The sequence below is a fragment of the Diadema setosum genome, chromosome 17, assembly GCF_964275005.1.
Source record: "Diadema setosum chromosome 17, eeDiaSeto1, whole genome shotgun sequence".
NCBI classification, from domain to species: Eukaryota; Metazoa; Echinodermata; class Echinoidea; order Diadematoida; family Diadematidae; genus Diadema; species Diadema setosum.
This window is the reverse complement of record NC_092701.1, coordinates 3,192,754-3,213,195: the sequence shown is the minus strand read 5'-3', so window position 1 is coordinate 3,213,195 and position 20,442 is coordinate 3,192,754. Positions and strand designations below refer to the sequence as shown.

The 20,442-nt window shown below is 38.9% G+C and overlaps 1 protein-coding gene across 1 annotated transcript; it reads right to left on the bottom strand.

Annotated features, from left to right (window-relative positions):
* On the bottom strand, positions 1-20,441 carry LOC140241015 (alpha-tubulin N-acetyltransferase 1-like). Its single transcript, XM_072320788.1, has 10 exons — positions 20,308-20,441; positions 16,115-16,178; positions 13,605-13,696; positions 7,420-7,591; positions 4,955-5,056; positions 4,180-4,288; positions 3,159-3,342; positions 1,875-2,014; positions 945-1,161; positions 1-420 (listed from the first exon to the last, which is right to left on the bottom strand). The coding sequence occupies exons 1-10, from the start codon at positions 20,397-20,399 to the stop codon at positions 120-122; spliced, it is 1,473 nt and encodes a 490-aa protein (XP_072176889.1). The 5' UTR covers positions 20,400-20,441; the 3' UTR covers positions 1-119.
* Position 20,442: the final 1 nt, after the last annotated feature.

The window sequence follows — 20,442 nt, the reverse complement described above, 5'->3', positions numbered from 1 at the left end:
AAACATATGCTGAGGCTGACAGAGATCTCGGAGCACGCTGGAAGCCGTTGGATGCGCTGAGTCTTGGTTGGTGACTCTCAGTAGGGAATTCCCCGTCCCTAACCCACCCGCTCTCTTCGTCAGAAGATGCCGTGTGAGCTCCAGTGCTGGTTCCGGTATGGCGACCGCCCCTGTTTGGAAGGGCTCTGGTAGGCCGAGCCCCCAGTGAGGGGACTGTTCTGACTGGGACTTCCCCTGGTCTGTCCTCCTGGGGGAATCCCCATCACATTCCAGGAGGAATGCATCACTTTGCTTTGGGGAGAGGTGTAGCTGATGACGTAGTTACCCGATGGGTCCAGCGATGTGGTACCAGAGGGCCCTGCCTGCTGTCCATTGGAGATGGTGGTTGATGCTGTATTGTTTGTTATTTCTTTGTTTTGTCTGCAAAGAAACATTGGCATACATCCTGTCTTAAACTACCATTCAAAAGATTATTTTAAATGTATCATTTTGAGATACACACCATTAACTACTTGGTACAAATTAACCATGGTATCTGTGATGATTTGCTGATGTACTTCCAGGCAGTTGTATCAAAAAATTCTGCTAAAATCAAAGAATGAATACAGAATATACATTCAAAATTATTATCATATCAAAATTACCAAACAAAGCTAATAAAAATACATGACCTCATCTAAGACTGATGTTTAAAAGCTTTGCTAGAAAATACAGCAGGCACTGTTTTGTCATTTTCCTATTAACTTCTGGAGTCATGATATGCAAGATGTGTGCAAGAATGAAGTAGCAGAATATCCTCTGGAAACTAAAAACTGCTGAGATCTACAGAATTTGCTTCAAAGTAGTGGATGTTGTCTTAATTTGGAAAATATAGTGTGTAAAAAAAATAAACAAATAATTTAGGATACAAAGAGTGTAGTAAAATACATTCCAATAAGGCTCACCTGTTATTGTCAGCAACCCTAGTGCTATTTGGTGAGACCTTCAGATGACCATGCCTGTCCTGGGTCTGTAGGTGGGTGTTGTAGGATGAGAAGGCACCGATGTGGCCAAAGGGGGGCGTGGCGTTACCCCCGGTGGTCTTGGTTTGGGTGCCGGGGGTTGTCTCCCTCTGTGGAGAGTCCCAGGAGTTCCGTCGGTACTGTTCACCAAACACCAACCCTTCGTGGTGACATGAACATAAAACACAGGTCATTACTCAGTATCACTTAACACTATCTGCTTGACAAATCCAATTTACAAGACAATGAATAAATTGTGGCATCTCTCTATGTTTGACTTTAAAGGGTGCGTACAGTTCTGGTTGAGATGAGGATTTAGCTTTTAACATTTTGCAAGATATTCAGAAACCACTCTATGAGATCAAAGAGCATGCAATTCTAAGGGGTATCAAAAATTTATTTGATGAAAATCGGTTTTGAAATGGCTGAGATATCCAAAAACAAGGTGAAACAAAGAGATCCTAATAAAAGGCGTGGCCTGTCGCAATTTATTATTATCACTTTTTTGGATATCTCAGCCATTTGAAAACCAATTTTCATCAAATAAACATTGAATCCTTCTTAAAATTACATGCCCTTTCATATTTTATAAGAGGTTTCTCATTATCTCACTTAGGAATGTTCAAAATATGAATCCCCACCTCAACCAGTACTGTACAGTCCCTTTAAGCCCTTTCATAACATTACCATGATCTAATATTAAATCATTTTACCTCCCTCCCCCCACCCTGGGACAAGAGGGACATGATGGGTTAAAACATCTTGTCCAAGGACGTAAGCACTTGGCAGGACATCCTCCATTTCAAAGGCAAGAGTGTTATCCACTATACCACATTTTCCCCACACATCTTCATTGATGGGACCATGTCATACCTTGAGCTGGGCTGCCGACGATGGGAGAGCGATTCAGAGAACCCCGTCTTCCTCCGCCATCCACCCTCCCTGGTGGTGTGTTGGATTGTGCGTAGCGGCTGTAACTATTGGCCTGGGCACCCATGCCTCGAGAAGATATCCTGGTGAGTTAACACACACATTACAGTAAAAGCTCATCTGTATTGGATATTCAACTGAAAATGGTGTTAATCTTTTGATCTCGATACAAGATATTTACCTCTGAAGCATTCTGACAGTTGAAAATTCATTGTCTTGTATTGAGAATAGGAGTTTAACACCAATTTCACATATATTGTCATGTTTCTTCTATTTTCCACTGTTGCTGTTCAGCCTAATATTTCCAAATCTGTCACCATGTTTGCACTGTTGGAACTTAGATGCAAATAATGTGTGAAATATGAGACACTACAATCTCTGTTGGAACAGCACAAGAATATGCAACTTGACTGCTCTCGGCCACTGCATACATGAACACAAAACACTGGTCAAGTGAACATCATTCATTCATTCATTCATTCATTCATTCATTCATTCGTTCGTTTTTTCCATTTCTAGCAGAAACATAAAATATTTTGCAGAAGTTGATTGCATAAATTACATCACAATGTATAATAAATTTATAAGTTTGCAAAATAAGTTTGAAAATAATGAAAACATATACAGTGTAAATATGGAAATGCTGAAAATGGGGAGGAATGCTAAAAAGCAATTTTCTACATACATGTAATCAATAATAATTAATTATGAAGAAAAAATGAATTGGGAGATTAACTTAAAAATGAACAGATCTTCACGATCCCATTACACCCTGGACAAAGGACAACATCATAATGCTAATGAGATCTCAAGCCATAGCACCACTGAATATGTAAAACATACAAGTAATGTTGATTCAACAACTCAATTATTTGATTTCCTGTTATGAAATTCACCCTATAACAAAGATTATTAGAGCTGGAAATAACTCCGTAATCAGTATCTTGCAAACTCATCCATTGTGTCAAAAGTATTCTGAAGGTCAGTCTTCAGATCGTATCCGGAGGGCAATTACCCCCCGGGCAAATACTGGTTAGTGGTAAGGTTAGAGTAAAGATTAGGGTTACGGTTAGGTTTAGGGTTAGGAGTTTGGGTTAGGGTTAGGGTTAGGGTTAGGGTTAGGGTTAGGTTCAAGATTAGGATTAGGGCCAGGGGAAGGGTGCGGGGTAATTGCCGAGGGGGTAATTGCCCTAGACCCCTTCAGATGTACATCCAAGCCTGACTCACTCTAGTCCAGTCAGCTCCAGACCCGCTCCATCGTTGGATCCGCCTGACGACAGGGACCCCCTGGAGCCTGGTCTGACCTCCCTTAACACCTCCCTCTCCTTCCTCCTTGTGGTAGGGGAGGAACCAGTGGCCCAGACACCGGCTGTCGTCGCATTCCGGTGCGGCTGAGGTGGAGATGGTTGGACTGAGTGTGCAGAAAGAAGGAAGAAAAAAAAAATTATTGTTGTTACAACCATACAACGTAGTCAAAAACTTTCACTGTAGCACAGGTTCATTTCACAAATGGTGACTTCTTTTAGCACGGCTACTACTAAAACACTGATCAATTCAGTGCTTACACACTTTACGTCAATGTAGGGCAATTTGTCAATCAGTTGCAAGTAAAACTATCTCGACGGAAGAATGTCATGAATTTGAATAATTACGCAGTACTCACTGCATGGTATAAAGATTAGAACCAGCTCTAGCTGTCGGGCGGCAACTTGGTGGTCTAGTGGAGATGACGCCTGTCCGGTGATCAGGAGGTCATAGGTTCGAATCCTGCTCAAGTACGTACGCCCATGATTTCTTTTATCATGGATACTACTAAAACACTGATCAATTCAGTGTTTATTTACGAAGATGTAGGGCAATTTGTCAGTTATTCATTTTTGTTTTCATTCACACACTCATCTTCATGTAGCAGCTTTGGACTACATGTTTATATCGTCGGCTAAGAACCAGAAGGGTGCTTATAGCGTTCTAAGATTTGAGTGCAAATAAACACGAAACAATCAATTTTCATGACATGAAAAGATGATTTAATCAACAGTGGGTATATTTACAAGCACTGTTCTAAATACCAGGTTAAATAGCGCCCTTGTAGTTTTGATCTTTAACATTTTACTGAAAATGAAAATAATCTAAAACTTACAGCATGAAGTAGACGAGATTGAGCTCTACAATGTGATACCAATACCCCCAAAATTGTGATAACGCCCTTCTGGCTCTCAGCTGACGTTATGTACAATTGGATTCTCACCCATTTTGTGGTTTGGTGGGACTGGGGGCTTCCCTATGCCACGCCTCCTACAGTAGCTGGAGTCTGGCTGGTTGGTGAAGAATCCCTCAAAGATGACAAAGTTGTTCACCTTCAAGAAAGAACAAGAAAATATATTCCCTTTATATTTTTTTTATTTTAAGGTTGAAAGGTATAAAGTAATGAAGCACATGTACAAAAAATGGGTCATAAAATCATTGTGACAATTAAGTTTACCACTTGCAGATGTATGCTTCATAACCTTAATGCTACTCTCATTAAAAAAAAAAGAATAAGACAAATCTTTCTAAAATAGTACAGCATTACACAAGTCTGCAATTTCAAAGTTTCTGCTGGTTTCCTTTACATTATTGAAGTAATGGACCATTTTATTCTTTAAATGTACAGAGTGTATTCAAACTTTCATAGGCATATTTTCAAAAGTCAAGCTTGTTCTTGAAAACCAAAAAGATTTCCATAGGCTTACATAATAAAGCGACAAGTTCTAATAAAGCTGCATTCCAAGTAACATATCACATTCTATAATATGAAAAGGTTCACTGAATAGCTCATTCGCAGATATCCAGGGGAAAGGCATACTATATCAAATGAAATCTATAAAACCACTCTACTTCTTCATGCTGATGAAAGGGGTTTCTTTGCCAACTCTGCACTAGGAATGGAATACAGTTTCATTACATGTACTGTAGTTTACTGCTGAAGAGATTTATTTAACTTCCCAATCCACAATGATGTGATTAAAAGTAGTAATACTAACCTGAGCTATGGTTGCCCTCAGATTGTAATGCTTGGTGAGGAATGACAGGAATTTATGTGATGGACGGTCAATAGCAAGGTGTTGGGGTTTCACACCCTCAGCCTGTGAGCAAAAACATAGATAAAACACACAATTTAGTCATACACATTAATCAGTGAATAGATAAGTGTTTTAAAGCAATGTGGATTAAGGTCATAAATGAAATAGATCAATCACACACACACAAAAAAAAAAATGATATCATGCAAATAATTGTGAAAGCAGTATTCCACTAAATGGAAGATTTTAATACCCCATTGCCTACAGCAACAAGGTTGGCCCTGTGCACAATCTATGGCTTTCAGAATCATGTAGGAATTTGGTAATCACCCATCTCACAAATATGTACTCTCTATGGGCATCAATTCAAGTCCTATAAGTGTTTAAACAGTGATGGGACAAACTAAGCACTCCTTACATGCACATGTGTATACCATATATACCCAGTACATCCTAAATCTGCCCTACATTTGTAGTTCTAGACAAGTTATATGCAATGCCACACCCATCCAAACACTGTTGGAATGGCTCCCTGGGACTATGGCACCTGCCTCCTTTAATATTTCATGGCATATTATAGCTTGGCTGGGGGAAAAAAAGAAGAAATATGTACATGGTATAGCTATTTCTGTCTTGTGGCATTCATAATTGGCTGGTGTTGTAGGTATTTTATACTATTTTGTTTTTGTTTTTGTTTATTTGCCTTGTCTCTGTTTTAACTCTTTGCACGCTACACAAATTGCTGTTCTATGGGACTTTTGTGTATCATACAGTGCAAATTGCAACTTCGGCAAGCTAAGAGTTTAAAAAAGGATGGATGGATATGATCACCTCACCTACCCTGAAATGTGTCATCATCAACTCATAACTCATCAAATACATTTTCCATGGTACATTGTACATGACATTGATATCTGATGTAACAAATTAATAAATGAAGATGTTTTAGAAAGATGCCTCATGGGCAAATTTTTTTTTTTTTTTCAAGGCAACCACTGGACTACAGAATACCCCAGTAATATTCATATGGTCAGAATTTTCATTTCATGTGTCATTTTGTGCAAATTCATACAGATCTGTTGTTTTTGTTAAATTGATTCAATTCCTTGATATGAGGAAGAAAGAAATGCCTGATTATCCTGGCTTTATCCATGCAAATACTGACTCGTACTACTAGTATTCAAATTTTAGATACATGTAGTTAATTCTCACTCAATGTTGATAAATCTTGTTTTCTGCTTTTTACACTTACATGGACTCTATCAAACTTGTTAACCTTCATCCATTGTAAGAATTTATAAGCAACAAATGATAGGGTGATGCCAGAGGCCAGTGACTATACACAAACCAAACCACTTTTTTTTGTGTACAAAACCATACTCACTGACCTTCATCCACTGTAAGAATCTATAGCTGGAGGTGGCAGGGTGACTATACACAAACAAAACACGCACAATACAAATGGCCCATCCCCGTAAAATAGCCAACTGTTTATCAACCACAAAGGGTCTGTCACAAATGAGTGTCTACTCTCAGGGCTTGGACAGATTCACAATCTAATTGGTATGGGAGATACCCATCATGTGGTAACACTCTGAACTATTACTTAAAATAAATTTGCAGAAAACGAAAAACTGTACAAAACCGGAGACTTTGGCACAACTTTTTTTTCTTCTTTTTTTTTTTTTTTTTTTTTGTGGCTGGGGCAGTCACTGATGACAGTGTTTTGTACATAATTTAATTTCTCAAGAGATACAGTATTCACCTCTTATTTTTGCAATGGTTCAGTTGGGGCACAATTCATGAAAATGTCCACACCATGAAATATTTAACGTTAAACTGTAATGAAGGTTCCTTTGGCTCATTTTTTCACATTGTGAAGTTATTAAAGCTCTATCAGACAGTATTATCTCTCTGATAATAACATTTTCTTTTTGAAGGGTGTGTACAGTTCTGGTCGAGGTGAGGGTTTAGCTTTTAACGTTTTGCGAGATATTCAGAAACCACTCTATGAGATGTCAAAGAGCATGCAGTTCTAAGGGGTATCAAAAGTTTATTCAATGAAAATCGGTTTTGAAATGGCTGAGATATCCAAAAACAAGGTGAAACAAAGAGATCCTAATAAAGTTGTGGCATGTCGCCTTTTATTATTACTTATATTAGCACTTTTGGGGATATCTCAGCCATTTGAAAACCAATGTTCATCAAATAAACGTTGAATCCTTCTTAAAATTACATGCTTTTTCATATTTCACAAGAGGCTTTTCATTATCTCACTTAGGAATGTTCAAAACATGAATCCCCACCTCAACCAGTACTGTACAGTCCCTTTAAAAGAGATTAATACAGAGAGTGGTTATTTCCAAGAACCGCCTCAACCTATCTTAAGTTTTCAAAGCATTGTTGTTGTTCATAACAGTACTCACCTGAAGCATGTGAGTGAATAGCATCTTCCCGTATCCTTTTCTTTGGCACGATTCATGGACGTAAAAATCAAGGACGCAGACGGGCTGCATCTCAGTCTGGTTGCCATGACGATCTAGGACAAACAGGTTCTTCTTCCCTGTCTTCAGTATCCCAACCACCAAACCATTGCCGCTGTAGAATGGATGAAAGATACAGGCATAATTAGAGTAGCTCACAAAAATACAGCCCTGTCTTAAATTCATGGAAATCACTCTAGGTCTACTACGTGTAGTATCTTACCAGTACTGGAATACTGTAAAACTAGAAACATTCATGGCATCAAACTTTGGTGAATTGCCACTGGCATTCAATCCATACAATGAAGTGTAGACAAGCATTTTTGCACGAACTTTACTTTCACGAATCTTGGCTCCTCGCGAAATCTGCGAAAGTTTCATGCACGCAAAAATTTATAGCAGTGTTACAGTATATACGCAAGCTCATACAGTGTGGATTTGTCTGGTGTGAAAGGCATAATTTACCATTTGCAGATGAAACAAAAACCAAGCACTACTGCTTCAAAATAGCTCTAAAATGTGAGATAGGGATTGAAACAACCAATGTAAAAATTTGAACCAGTATAATCAATGTTACAGTTGTAAGTACCGGTACTGTTAAATAGACATACGTATAGTTATCATAAAAATGTTTCCAGACTAACCGTCTATAGTTACGGTTTAATGAGAAAAATAGTGATACAGACTGTATGTTAATATATGTTTTAGGCTTTATTGCAAAAATTTTATATGGTAAGATGATTTGTGATACAACTGACCCACACATACAGTTGTATGCATCAAACATGTTATCTTGAAAAACTTTTACATGTAAATCACTGAGTACTCCCAAAGGTAAACAGGACTTTAACTGAAAACCACTTAAGTTTCTGATCAAAGTACCCCTGAATGAGCTTTGGATTCATTCTTGTCTGTGGAGATGGCCTTGTATCATGCAGCCAACATTCACATTAAAATATAATGGAGAGAATAGATACACATACACTTGTACCAGGGGTACATTGTATGCGTGTTGTACATGCATCTCAGCAGTTACAGAACAGTTTCCGAATCAGAATTCCCAATACTTTACTGTCAGGACTAGGAGAGATCATTTTCAGGGAGCAGCCCCAGCCTGCCCAATCTGGGAGACTTGCCAGCACTGCTTGTATGATGCATAAGCACTTGCTAGATTAGGCAAGCATAAGTGTTGCCATGAATTTAACCTTGTTCTGTATAAAGTATGAGTACACTTTACACTTTAAATAAATATTCATGAGTGAAATGTCTTGTCGCTTGGTAACAATCAGTTCAATGGGGAGCCATTAAAACTCATGATGTACAATGTTTATAGTACAAATGTAAGCATACAATGTTCTGTAGAACTGAATGATATGATCATACACGTTGTATATTGCTAATCCAGTGTAATTTGCATTGTATTCATGACATTCCAGCTCTACATTGTATTGTGGTATGAGTCTCTAATAATGCACCAGGTGAAATTGATTTTCACTCCAGCTACTGTTTGTTTGAGTGTTTGTTGTGTTTTGGGTTTTTTTTTTCATGAGCATGCAGTGTTTGCATCTTAATTATCAACATTACATGTTGTGACTCAACGTACAATGCAATCATTGTCTACTATTCGAACAGAGTGCTTTTAATACCAAATGCACTTTAAGTATAATTGCTTTGGTTTCTTACATATTTTTTCGATTTAATAGTAAACCACATTTTAAAGGACCCCAAACATGAAATAGAAGAGTGACACACTGCAATGGTACTACCCAGTACATCGTATACAAGTCACTGTCACTATTTGCCTTTTGTATGACCTACATTGTACTGTACACTCTGTACAAACTGTCATCCACTGTCGGCATTACGACAAATTCCGAGTAATTCCAGAATGAAAGTCTCAGCATGAGACAGCAATTTACCCAAATTACAAGACCATCACTGATCTCCCATGACTAATGCATCATTAGAACACCATCTGATTAAACCCATGTCATATGGATCGATCAGTCTGCACTGACAGACTCTATCACCCTTTTCCCAATGTCTAGTGAAATATTCTTGTACAGTATGAGCCGTTATTTTCGCGAGGGTTTAATTTTTGCAAATTCAGCGAATCATTGTTGGACCACAAATTTAACAACACACGAAAATGTCACCATACGCTAGGGTAATAGTGTACAGCACTTCAATAGCCTCAGCATCAATTCACGAAAACAACATCTATCTAGTGAAAATATCTGTGACCTCTTCATTCGTGAAAATACCTTTCACATGAAAATATATTTGCTTTTTTAATATCATTAATCAATCTATCATTAAAAAAAAAACAATATATTCTCCCTGTCCACTGGCATCTAAAGCTGCTCTGTTGAGTTAATAATACATGAAATGTAGATTTGACTCTTAAATGCATAGTCACTGTAGATCCACCACAATTCACAGGAAACATCTTAAATAATCCATTCTGAAAATCAAGCAGCATTTTTGATGTCAACACACAGAAGGTGGTCTGGAGACCTACACTACCAAATGTATTTCTGACTCTGTAACAATCTCAGAGCAGTATGTTTAGCATAATGAGATTATGTTCTGAGAGAAATATTTGATTTGCTGTCATCTTCAAACATGTCACTGCACACATACTGTGTGTCTGACTGTCATTCTTTGCCTTTAAGAACCTGAGATTTTAGAGCAGCAGCCCGGTACTTCTCTTGGCATGCTTGGGCATTAAACAAATCTCACAATTCTGCACGCAAAACCAACATCGCATTGGATTTCTTCTTTTTTTTCTTTTTTTTTTTGTATGTGAAGAAAACTGTAAAGGGGTAGAGCGGATTGACCCTATAAAAGTGCAGCTGAATTCTTAATTTTGCTTCTTAGTCTACATTCCAGACCAAATTGTATTTTGTCAGCTTACATTTCTATGAGCCAACATCAGCTATTTGAATACGATGAAATCATGATTAGATAAGAAAGTTAATATTTCCAACACTGTTTTATGTACACATGTACTAAGATCTTGTATGGCACAAAAATCACGGATCAAACCTGTCAATGTTTTGGTCTATTGTTTTGGGGTTTTTTTTTCTTTCAATGCTAGCATATTTCATTCCAATTGTATGACCAATGTTTATTGGTAATCAAATTTAATCAATTTGAATAGTTCAGTTCAAATTTCATCAGTTCACTACTGTGTATTAAAAAAGGGTATACTGTACATGTGTACATTATGTACGTAATGTACCTTTCTTTACTCTCTAACACACACACATACACACTACAGGGTACTGTGTGTACATTGTACCCCTCTTTAATCATGACACAAATCATCATCCTGATTGAGATTACTTGCAAGCTATAAAAACAACACTTCAATTCAGAGAAACTGTCAAAGTGGATATTTCCTTGCAACAGCATTTCATGATACACTAAAGCTAATTTCAGTTTAACTCCGTTTTTTTTTTTTCTTCTTTTTTTTTTTCAGAGATGAGAATATATGTACATACAACTGTGTTTTATAGTTGTATTTCGATACTTCCTGAACATACAATGTACAGTTCGTATTTGCACTTTCTTATTTTTGTTCTAGTCCATACATCGGCATGAAAGCCACAATCTCACACTTTAAAATAGTCCACATAAACAGTAATATAGTACATAGTTTGCAGTCTTAGTACACATGCATGCATCAACATTACCATTAGTTTTAAAGACTGCCATTGGAAAAAACACTATGCATTGTACACTATATGATGTACCCACTTCTATAGACTTCCAGAAGGTACGGAATGGTACGAGAGTCCGAAACTTCAGACTAATTTCTGATTATTCACACCCTGCCAGCGAGCCAGTAGGTGTACGTGGGCAAGGGCCCCTAATGAGTCTATGCCACACTGACCATGAGTGACCAAGCGTAATCAAGGCTGGACCAAGGGAAAGGGGTAGGGGCCGGCCGGGGAGGGAAAGAGACAACTAAAAGGGAAAAGTGAGATATATTGAGCTATCATTAATGCATTCAGTGAAAGACTGGCTGCCTCCTCATACAATGTACATGGTAATGAATAATTCACTATGTGAAACGGGATGATCGAGTGACGTAACCCCAACCCTTCTTCTCCTAAAAATGTAATCATGGTAAGTCATACTATGAGTACTAGGAGTAAATGAGTATTTGGATTTTTTTTTTTTCTCTGAAGTTTTCACAAAAATTATCCAAACAGGATAAAGGTTTACTTCACTCAATTTACTTTGGTCAGAACATCATGTGTGTGGACATAAAAATCACAACTAATTTAGATAGTGAGATTCAAATCATGATCTGCGCATCACTAAAAGCATGGGCCTTGGCACGTTTTTTTTTTTTTTTTAATAGGGCAAGGGGAGTAGGAGGGGGGAGCTTCAAGGTTCATTGAACCCCCTTTCATATGAACCCTCAAAAAAAAAAAAAAAAAAAAAAAAAAAAAAAAACAGGTTCTGCGGACCCTGGAAATTGTGACGTTCCCAATATAATCCGTCCTTTTTCAGAATAGTTACCATTATTTGCTGCGCAAATTGTGTATGAACATTCTGCAAAATGATCTGTATCTTATATCCCATAATGCAAGGCGTGCACAGGAGAAAAGTCAGTCAGGCTAAACACTAAGACTCAACTGTGTGTAGTTTGGTCTCACTTGAACCAGTGCAATTAGGGTCACAATTTTTTTTTTTACGTGAACTGGTGCCATTTGAATAGCAATTTTCTTTTTTGGCTGTATACAATATGTGATCCAGAGCAGCTAAAAAAGAAGAAGGAGAAGAAGAAGAAAAAGAGGGTGATTTGAATCAGGATTCAAATCAAGCCTTTTCAATGTGTGTGAATGGGCCTATCAAAGCACAGAGAGCTTGAAGAACCTAGAATGAAGTTTGGTACCTACGAGGAACTGCATTGTGTGGTGGAGTAGGACAATGAAAGCAGCAAAGTAACAATGCCACTGAACTAAGAAGGGAAATTCTGAGAGATACAAGGAAATGAAGAAAGTAGTCCTCTCTGTACTGAATAAATTCACAACTTATTGAAAGAAAAATTTCAGGAATTCAGTGAAACCAGGACTGATGCTTTAAAGGGACTGTACAGAACTGGTTGAGGTGGGGAGTCATGTTTTGAACATTTCTAAGTGAGATAATGAGAAACTTCTTATGAAATATGAAATAGCATGTAATTTTAAGACGGATTCAACGTTTATTTGATGAAAATTGATTTTCAAATGGCTGAGATATCCAAAAAAGTGATAATAATAGAAGGCGACAGGCCACGCCTTTTATTAGGATCTCTTTGTTTCACCTTGTTTTTGAATATCTCAGCCATTTCAAGACCGATTTTCATCAAATAAACTTTTGATACCCCTTAGAATTGCATGCTCTTTGACATCTCATAGAGTGGTTTCTGAATATCTCGCAAAACGTTAAAAGCTAAATCCTCACCTCAACCAGAACTGTACACACCCTTTAATGCCCTTTTGCATTACGGTACAAAGGAAAGGTGATACAATTTAGTACAAACTATACAAAATATCAAATTTTATTTGCAAAGAACGGGGCAGAAATAAACTTGAGAGGGAGGTAATGAAAGAGTTATAAACAGAGAGAGAGAGACATCATAGTGTCAATGTACCTCGCTAATATGTCCAACACCTAAAATATTCCCTAAAGGTTGCTGACAGACAACTTGAATTCAATGTTAACAAAATATCCTTAGATAGGCTTCTACTCTACGGGTTCCACTCACAGAAGGCAGCCAGAAACAAACCGTATCAGAAAATTTGAAAGTTGTGTGTGTGTGTGTGTGTCTGTGTGTATGTGTGTGTGTGTCTGTGTGTTTCTTCATTTTATTTACAATGAGGATGATGGTGCAGTGTAGGCAGGTGCAGTGGATAAGAAAAAGCATAATTGTTCTATGAGTTTGTGCAGCACACAAACAAATCAATGGGATATGTTTTCATCTATTTTGTTTTAACATACTGTACACATTGTACAGTGTACATGACAGGGTATGAACTCCCAATGGAAGCTCATTCTATGAAAGTTAATTTTGCAATGGACCCGAGATTGAAGTCAAAGTTGAGAAGAAGACTACGTAGTGTATAACTTACCCATTAGCCTCTGAATCTTTCATGACGTAGAGCCGGTTGTCTGAGAAGCGAAGTCTGTGGGACGTGGTGATGACATGATTGAGACCCTGGGCCTGCCAATGGAAAGTAAATGATTTATATTCATAGCGTTTCATCTCTCACACTTGACTACATTTTTAAACTTATTAGAAACCTTTATAATGTGAAGCAGTAACAATTAAAGTCCATATTTCTTATACACGAATATTGCTATTAAATGCTTCCAAGAAAAATAATGATAACTCAGGCACCTACACAATAATTCATTTGAACAGGATCCTACAAAATTTATACTTCGTTACTCAGAATCTTATAGAATTTGGGTATAGAAGTAATTGTGTGAAAAATGTCACACATCTATGATGTATATTTTTACAATACAGTGTAGTTTATAAAACAAAAATCAAGGGTTTTTTAAGACTTGAAAGGAAATCTTATTATTAGTCAATCTTTGCTACCCATTTCTATAAAACCTGTAATTTCAACATTATGTGTCATTGTTAACATAGCAAATGATATGAAACATACAAAAACACGAAACAAAAATATGTGAATTGCAATTCTGATTGAATGTTGAAATGATATTCATGTTACTTTACGTTCCTTTACCAAGCTATCTTACATAACAATACACACTCATACATGTACAGAACTACAAAATGCCACACAAACAACTTTCAATGAACAAGGGGTGTATTTGATTTCTTAAACATGAATTGACCAAGATACAATTGTAATCATTTAAAGTTGAACTCTTTTAATTAGTGAGTACAATTGTACCCCCTGAAAAAGTGGATTTCAGAATGGATTTAACCACACACCCTGGATTTGGAAATGGCCTCATCAATGGAGTCTTGAATTAATGAGTCTCATTTAATGTCACATTATAGTCCCCTACAATGTAATGTACAGTACTATGTTCTAAATTAAGAGAACATTGTATGTCATTTGACATCATTTACCATCGACAGTGCAATCTATGGCTAATGACACCCATGGAACACTCTTTCCAATTTAGCAAATTTACAGATTACAGTCTCTTTGGATGGCAGGCCTTTCGATACTAAGCTGTTCTTCATAATTTAGCGGGATGTACTGTACTTTTATACACTAGTGCAATAGCATGGTATTCAGTGTTAAAGGCTAGCATACTAGTTACCAATGAGTACTGAAATGTCAACTTTGTTGACTTTTATTCTTGTGATGTCCTGCTGTTACAAAGTTGAAATTATTACATTTTGACATTTTCATTGATAGTTTTAACAACTCATCTGACAGTTGTCATCTATAAAAGAAATCTATGAACAAAAAATATATATATTTCAAACAGTATAACACAACAGAATTCAATATGACACTGTCTGCTTTAAATGTGTAATGTACACATGGCTTAACAAAAAATATGAAGGTAAAAAATCACAGAACAAATGCAAAGGTCAAATTTGTATGCTGTATAGAATGTAAGGCACATTTTCTTCTTCAGTCAAGGCCAATTTCACATCAAAGTGATCCATAGGGCAATTTTGAGATGATTAATGGAAAAAAAAAAAAGTAAAATGGGGTGACTCTATTGGCATTCTATACTAACACACTATTTTAGTGTTTGTCTACATTGTAAGTTCATTCAAGAAAAAAAAAAAAAGATCAGCTTATATTGCAAATTTTTGTCAGAATCATCCTCGCTTCTTGGAGGAATTCTCCAAGAAAGAGGCCACCAAGCAAGAGAACACATTGGATGGCTTGAATTTCCTTTATAAATGCGCTTGTCAATTGTACACCTGTAGTCCCAACCCCTGTGCACTCAGGAATGGCAAGGACTTGCACCGAGATTCATTTTTAGGATGTTAAACAAGTCAAATCCCAGTCAAGTCCCAACAAGGCCAGGCAATATTTGCATAGAAATCTTTGGCCAAGTCCCCAACAGGCAGGGCCAATTATAGTTGAGCAGAAATCCCCCACCAACTTGGATGAAAGTTCCAGCCATCCCCAGACACCAAGGGGTTGGGACTACCATTCTCGGTATCACTATTACCTTGATGCCATTACCTTGATGCCGTATGCAGAGCAATGTTTTATATGCATTATGGGATAGCTCAGGGGACAAACTTGCCCCAGTTTTGGCTGCACATGCACTTAGATCAAGGTCTGTCTTTGTTGAAGATTTCTTCGCTTTCCATCATGTCAGCAGCACATTGAAGCCTTGCAGTAGTGAACCATGACTCTAGTGACTGCAAATCAGTAAAATTTAGGAACTTTCAACTTGTTTTAAAGCTGAATTATAGCCAAGAAAAAAGGAATAACAGAGGAAAAAGCAGACAAATAACTCCATAGAATCATATGGGAAATACGATGCACGTGAGACAACCGGAAGCGACAATGGCACTTAGGAATCCCCCAGTGCATCTGTGACAGGGCTCCTCAGCGTGCCCAGAAGGTTTCTGGGAGTGGCAATACAGAGAAATGACAAGTGCATTAACTGGTTACATGCTTACCTTTGATGATGCTTTGCCCATCTCATCAATGACTCTCTGCAGATTAGCCTGGTGGTCTGCATGGCTGCATTAAGGAAGGATAGAGAAAAACATTGTCATGATACACCAAGCCACATGCAAGCTGACATCAGACTGGTTTTTCTGCACATTCATTTCAGTATAAAAAGAAAATAGCACACACACAGTACTGTACATCGGTGTGCATTCTGCTGATACAATTTAGTTTTACAAGCCACAGACTAAGCCTGGCCTACGCGATAGGCAGCTAAAGTAGCAGGGCGGCATATAACGGACCAATCAGCAATCGACTAGGCAGACATTGCCAGATCGGCAAGCCAATGACAGGCTTGAACACGTGTCACATGGGCCATGTGCGGCAGCCAATCAAAAATAACAGCAAGCTTTACATCTGCGCAAGAATGCAAAGACAACGCAGCTTCCTGGGTTGGACAATGGAGCTACTAACAGTTAGTAGCTCCATGGTTGGACAATGGAAACAGCTGTCTCACACGAGTGCAGAACACCATTTTTCGCTTATAATTAGCGTTGTCCTAGAGTTCGCGTCCCAGATCTAAAGCTCACTATTGTTGATATTTTTGAGGCTGCAATCTTATATCAGGACTTTTTAACGCAGGAATTTCGTCAGCAATAAATGTTGAACTTTTTTGGCGCAGAGCAAGATTTGATACTAACAGGCGTTGACAAGAACCATGAATTCAACTTTCATTGGCACATACAATTGTACATTGTAGGTCCACTCCAGTCAAGCGTGTTCTCTGGCTGTGTGTGACATGTGTGCTGAGTTTAATACAGGGATTATGGAGCCAAGGGCAATATACATTGTACAATGTACATGATGAAGATGTTCATACAATGCTCAGAGTTCAGCTTACATAATTTGTAGCAAACTTTGCACCAGGTTCAGGCAGTTGGAAACTGACACAGTGACACAAAAATCACTTGTTGTTCCCCACAAGCTTGCCATATAATAATACAACCCCCCCCCCCCCCCCCCACAACTGTAGCTCCATTGTAGCATACAAAGTGTTGGCAAACAAACAAAATTACTAAATTAAATAGCGCCCATACATACACACTGTAACATTGATGGCTCTCAGTCTCAGCCTTAAAAAACTATGAACAAGTATTAAATGTTAGTATTTTATAAATTTAACAGTTAGGGCCTACACAGATATAGAATTCTACCGTACTTGTAGTTATGGGTAAACTCGGCCCCCAGGACGCGCATTACATAGCGGGAAAACTCGGCATTCAGCACGCGCATTTATACAACTACATGTTATAGTTCTAATGGCATGCGCGCGCTGGGGGCCTAGTTTACCCGCTAGGCCGAGTTTAATTCATCAAGTGACATGCACAATTTAAATTTACTAAATTTACAGAAACGCCACAGACGCACAGTAAAGTAGACTTCTAATTAATTGATAGAATTACCCAAGCCAATTCAAGTAGAAGCAAGAGTTGGGTAAAGCCAAAAAAAAAAGGCTGTGCAGAACTGGTGACGGAGTATCAGTGTTTTAAGAAGCAGGTTGTTTTTTGTGTTTTTTTTTCCCTTTTTGGTTTCGTTACGTTTTGTTTTGTTTTGTTTTGTTTTGTTTTGGCTATCGACAGTATCAGCATGCATGGTCTTATTTCTACTAACGTTTATTAGAGGTCTAGACACTAGTCCTTCTATTAAATTTTCACATCACGCTCGGCGCTCTAACGTTAGTCTTATGCACTTGTCAATTGAAGTCCCGGCCCATGGGTACCCGGGGATGGCCGGGATTTGCAACCAAGTTGGGCGGGGATTTCAGCATTTTTTTCGCCCGGGTGGGTCGGGAATAGACCGGGCTTTGTAGGGGGAAATTCACTTAATTTGCCCCGGTGGGTCGGGGATGTACCGGGGTGTTGTCGGGGGAAATTCAATTATTTTGCCCAGGTGGGTCGGGAATGGACCGGGGTTTGTCGGGGGAGATTCACTTATTTTGCCCCGGTGGGTGGGGAATAAACCGGGGTTTGTCGGGGGAAATTCGCTCCAACCAAATGGCAGGCATTTGGGGCGGGAATTTTGGCCGGGATTGAGCCAGATTTTGCTTGAGAGTTGATTATGACTTGTACCATTTCCAGTACGGTAATGTGACCATAAATTATTTCGCTCGACTAGCAATTCCCCGCTATTGAGGACTCTGTAACGTTGCCCAAAAGTTGCGTAAACGCATGAATCACGTAAAGAGCCTAGCGCGAAACATGCGCGATTTGCGCATTTCATGAATTTTTCTGACGTGGAACCTTCGATCTTATTGTCCGCGGATGTGCGATTACGCGATTCCACGCGATTCCACGCGGGCGGGCTCGGTCACACTGCCCAAAAGTTGCGTAATCGCATAAATCACGTACCGGTAACTAAGAAATTTGGTTTTGTGTGCTTGTCCGTCGAGAATTTTACCATTTTCGCTGATTTACGCAATGAAAAATCACCGATGAATTGCACAAGAACTACGGAAAGATCACGCAAAAATATAGTGCCACAATCATGCGTGAGTTGTTAGTGATACATTAGTGATTCCTCAATCAGTATTTCGTGAGCATTTACCGTGTTCTGTTAGAGATACATAGGCCTACGCCAATATTTTTTTTTTCAGTGATTTTCAGTGATACGTAGGTGTTTCAAGCGCGAAACATGCATCATTATTTATAGTCTGCTTTTTTGTCAGTGGAGAGTCGTTGGTGAACGCGATAGCGGCAACATTTTTGCGAACAATCACTGATATTCCACGCATATTTCGCGCAAGGACCACGTAAAGTACGCAAAAATTACGTAAAACAGCGCAATACTGCGTAAAATTTTTACGCGAAGCCGAGTTTTGAGCTCCTCAAAACATGGAACTGCGTAAAGTGCCGATAGGGCGCACATCGGCTGACAACTACGAAGGTTCAAAATTGTATAGACAAACTCATGAAATGCGCAAATCGCGCATCGTATCGCGTAAAATAAGGCTCGAATTTCTTACGTGATTCATCATGCGTTTACGTGACTTTTGGGCAGTGTGACAGGTCCTCAAAAACCAGGTTTTTGAGCAGCTCAAAACTCGGCTTCGCGTAAAAGTTAACACACTTCTAGGCAGTATTGCGCCATTTTAGTTTTAACGTAATTTTTGCGTAGTTTGCGTTGTTCTTACGCGTATATGCGTGGAATATCAGTGATCGTTTGCGAAAATGTTGCCGCTATCACGTTTATGTGCGATTCATACGCAGTTAATTGAGATAAAGCGCAGATTATGCGTGATTTTCCGTAGACCTCTGTCGTCAGGCGTCGCGCACAATCACGAATTCGCCCTATTTGGGGCCTTTGCGTGCCTATGCGCTGATTAGTGATTTTTGAGTGATATTTCCGTAGTTCTTGCGCAATTCATCGGTGATTTTCGTCGCGTAAATCAGCGAAAATTCTCAACGGACAAGCACGCGCAAAACCAAATTTCTTGCGTGATTCACGCAAACTTACGCGACTTTTGGGCAGTGTGACCGGGCCTTGAGGGTCGGGACTTGGCCAGGGATTTCTATACAAATATGCCCGACTTGTCGGGGACTTGGCCGGGGATTTCTGCACAAATATTGCCCGGACTGTCGGGGAATTGGCCAGGGATTTCAACTTCAATTTTGCCCGGCCTGCCGGGGACTTAGCGGGGGATTTCCGTGAAAATTTTGCCCGACCTGTCGGAGACTTGGCCGGGACTTGGTGGGGTAGTGTAACATGCAAAATTGCAAGTGGGATGCAAGTCCCGGCCATCCCCGGGTACCCATGGGCCGGGACTACAATTGACAAGTGCATTACTCTTAGTTACAATTGTACAATTAGCAAAACATGTAACGTTAGGCCTAACACCACAGTTAGGCCTACATGTAAAATGTATTTTCTTATTAATTTAAAATTTGAAATCGATAAGGGTGGTTTTTTTAGTATCGAAGTTCACCCAAAGAACTCTTTTCTCAAAGCAGACACTGTAAGTACCGCTACATAAAAATGGAATCTAACGTTACCAAAACTAACTAGGCTAGGCCTACTGTACTGGCTGCAAATATGTAGCCGCCGCTACCGCTGCAGCTATGCAGCTAACAACAAACACTGCGATTAACGATTGACACCTCCCCGGCGGCCCGGCGATTGCCCGAGCGTATCTGGCTGCACTCACCCGTGTGAATGTGTGCGATACGGACGTAGATTCCTGTCCACCACCGTTATTCTCTCACCAAAAAGATGGTTTATATTGAAGGGGAAATTCATCGTTCATCTTCCTTGCTCCCAGGGAACCAAGAGATATTCAGCA

Bases quoted from the DNA above. Each gene is read 5' to 3' on its own strand.
- LOC140241015 (XM_072320788.1), bottom strand. From the start codon at position 20,399: ATGAATTTCCCCTTCAATATAAACCATCTTTTTGGTGAGAGAATAACG. The intron at 16,179-20,307 runs GTGAGTGCAGCC...TCCTTAATGCAG, and splicing joins TATCGCACACATTCACACGG to CCATGCAGACCACCAGGCTA. The intron at 4,289-4,954 runs GTTAGTATTACT...TCTTTCTTGAAG, and splicing joins TGAGGGCAACCATAGCTCAG to GTGAACAACTTTGTCATCTT.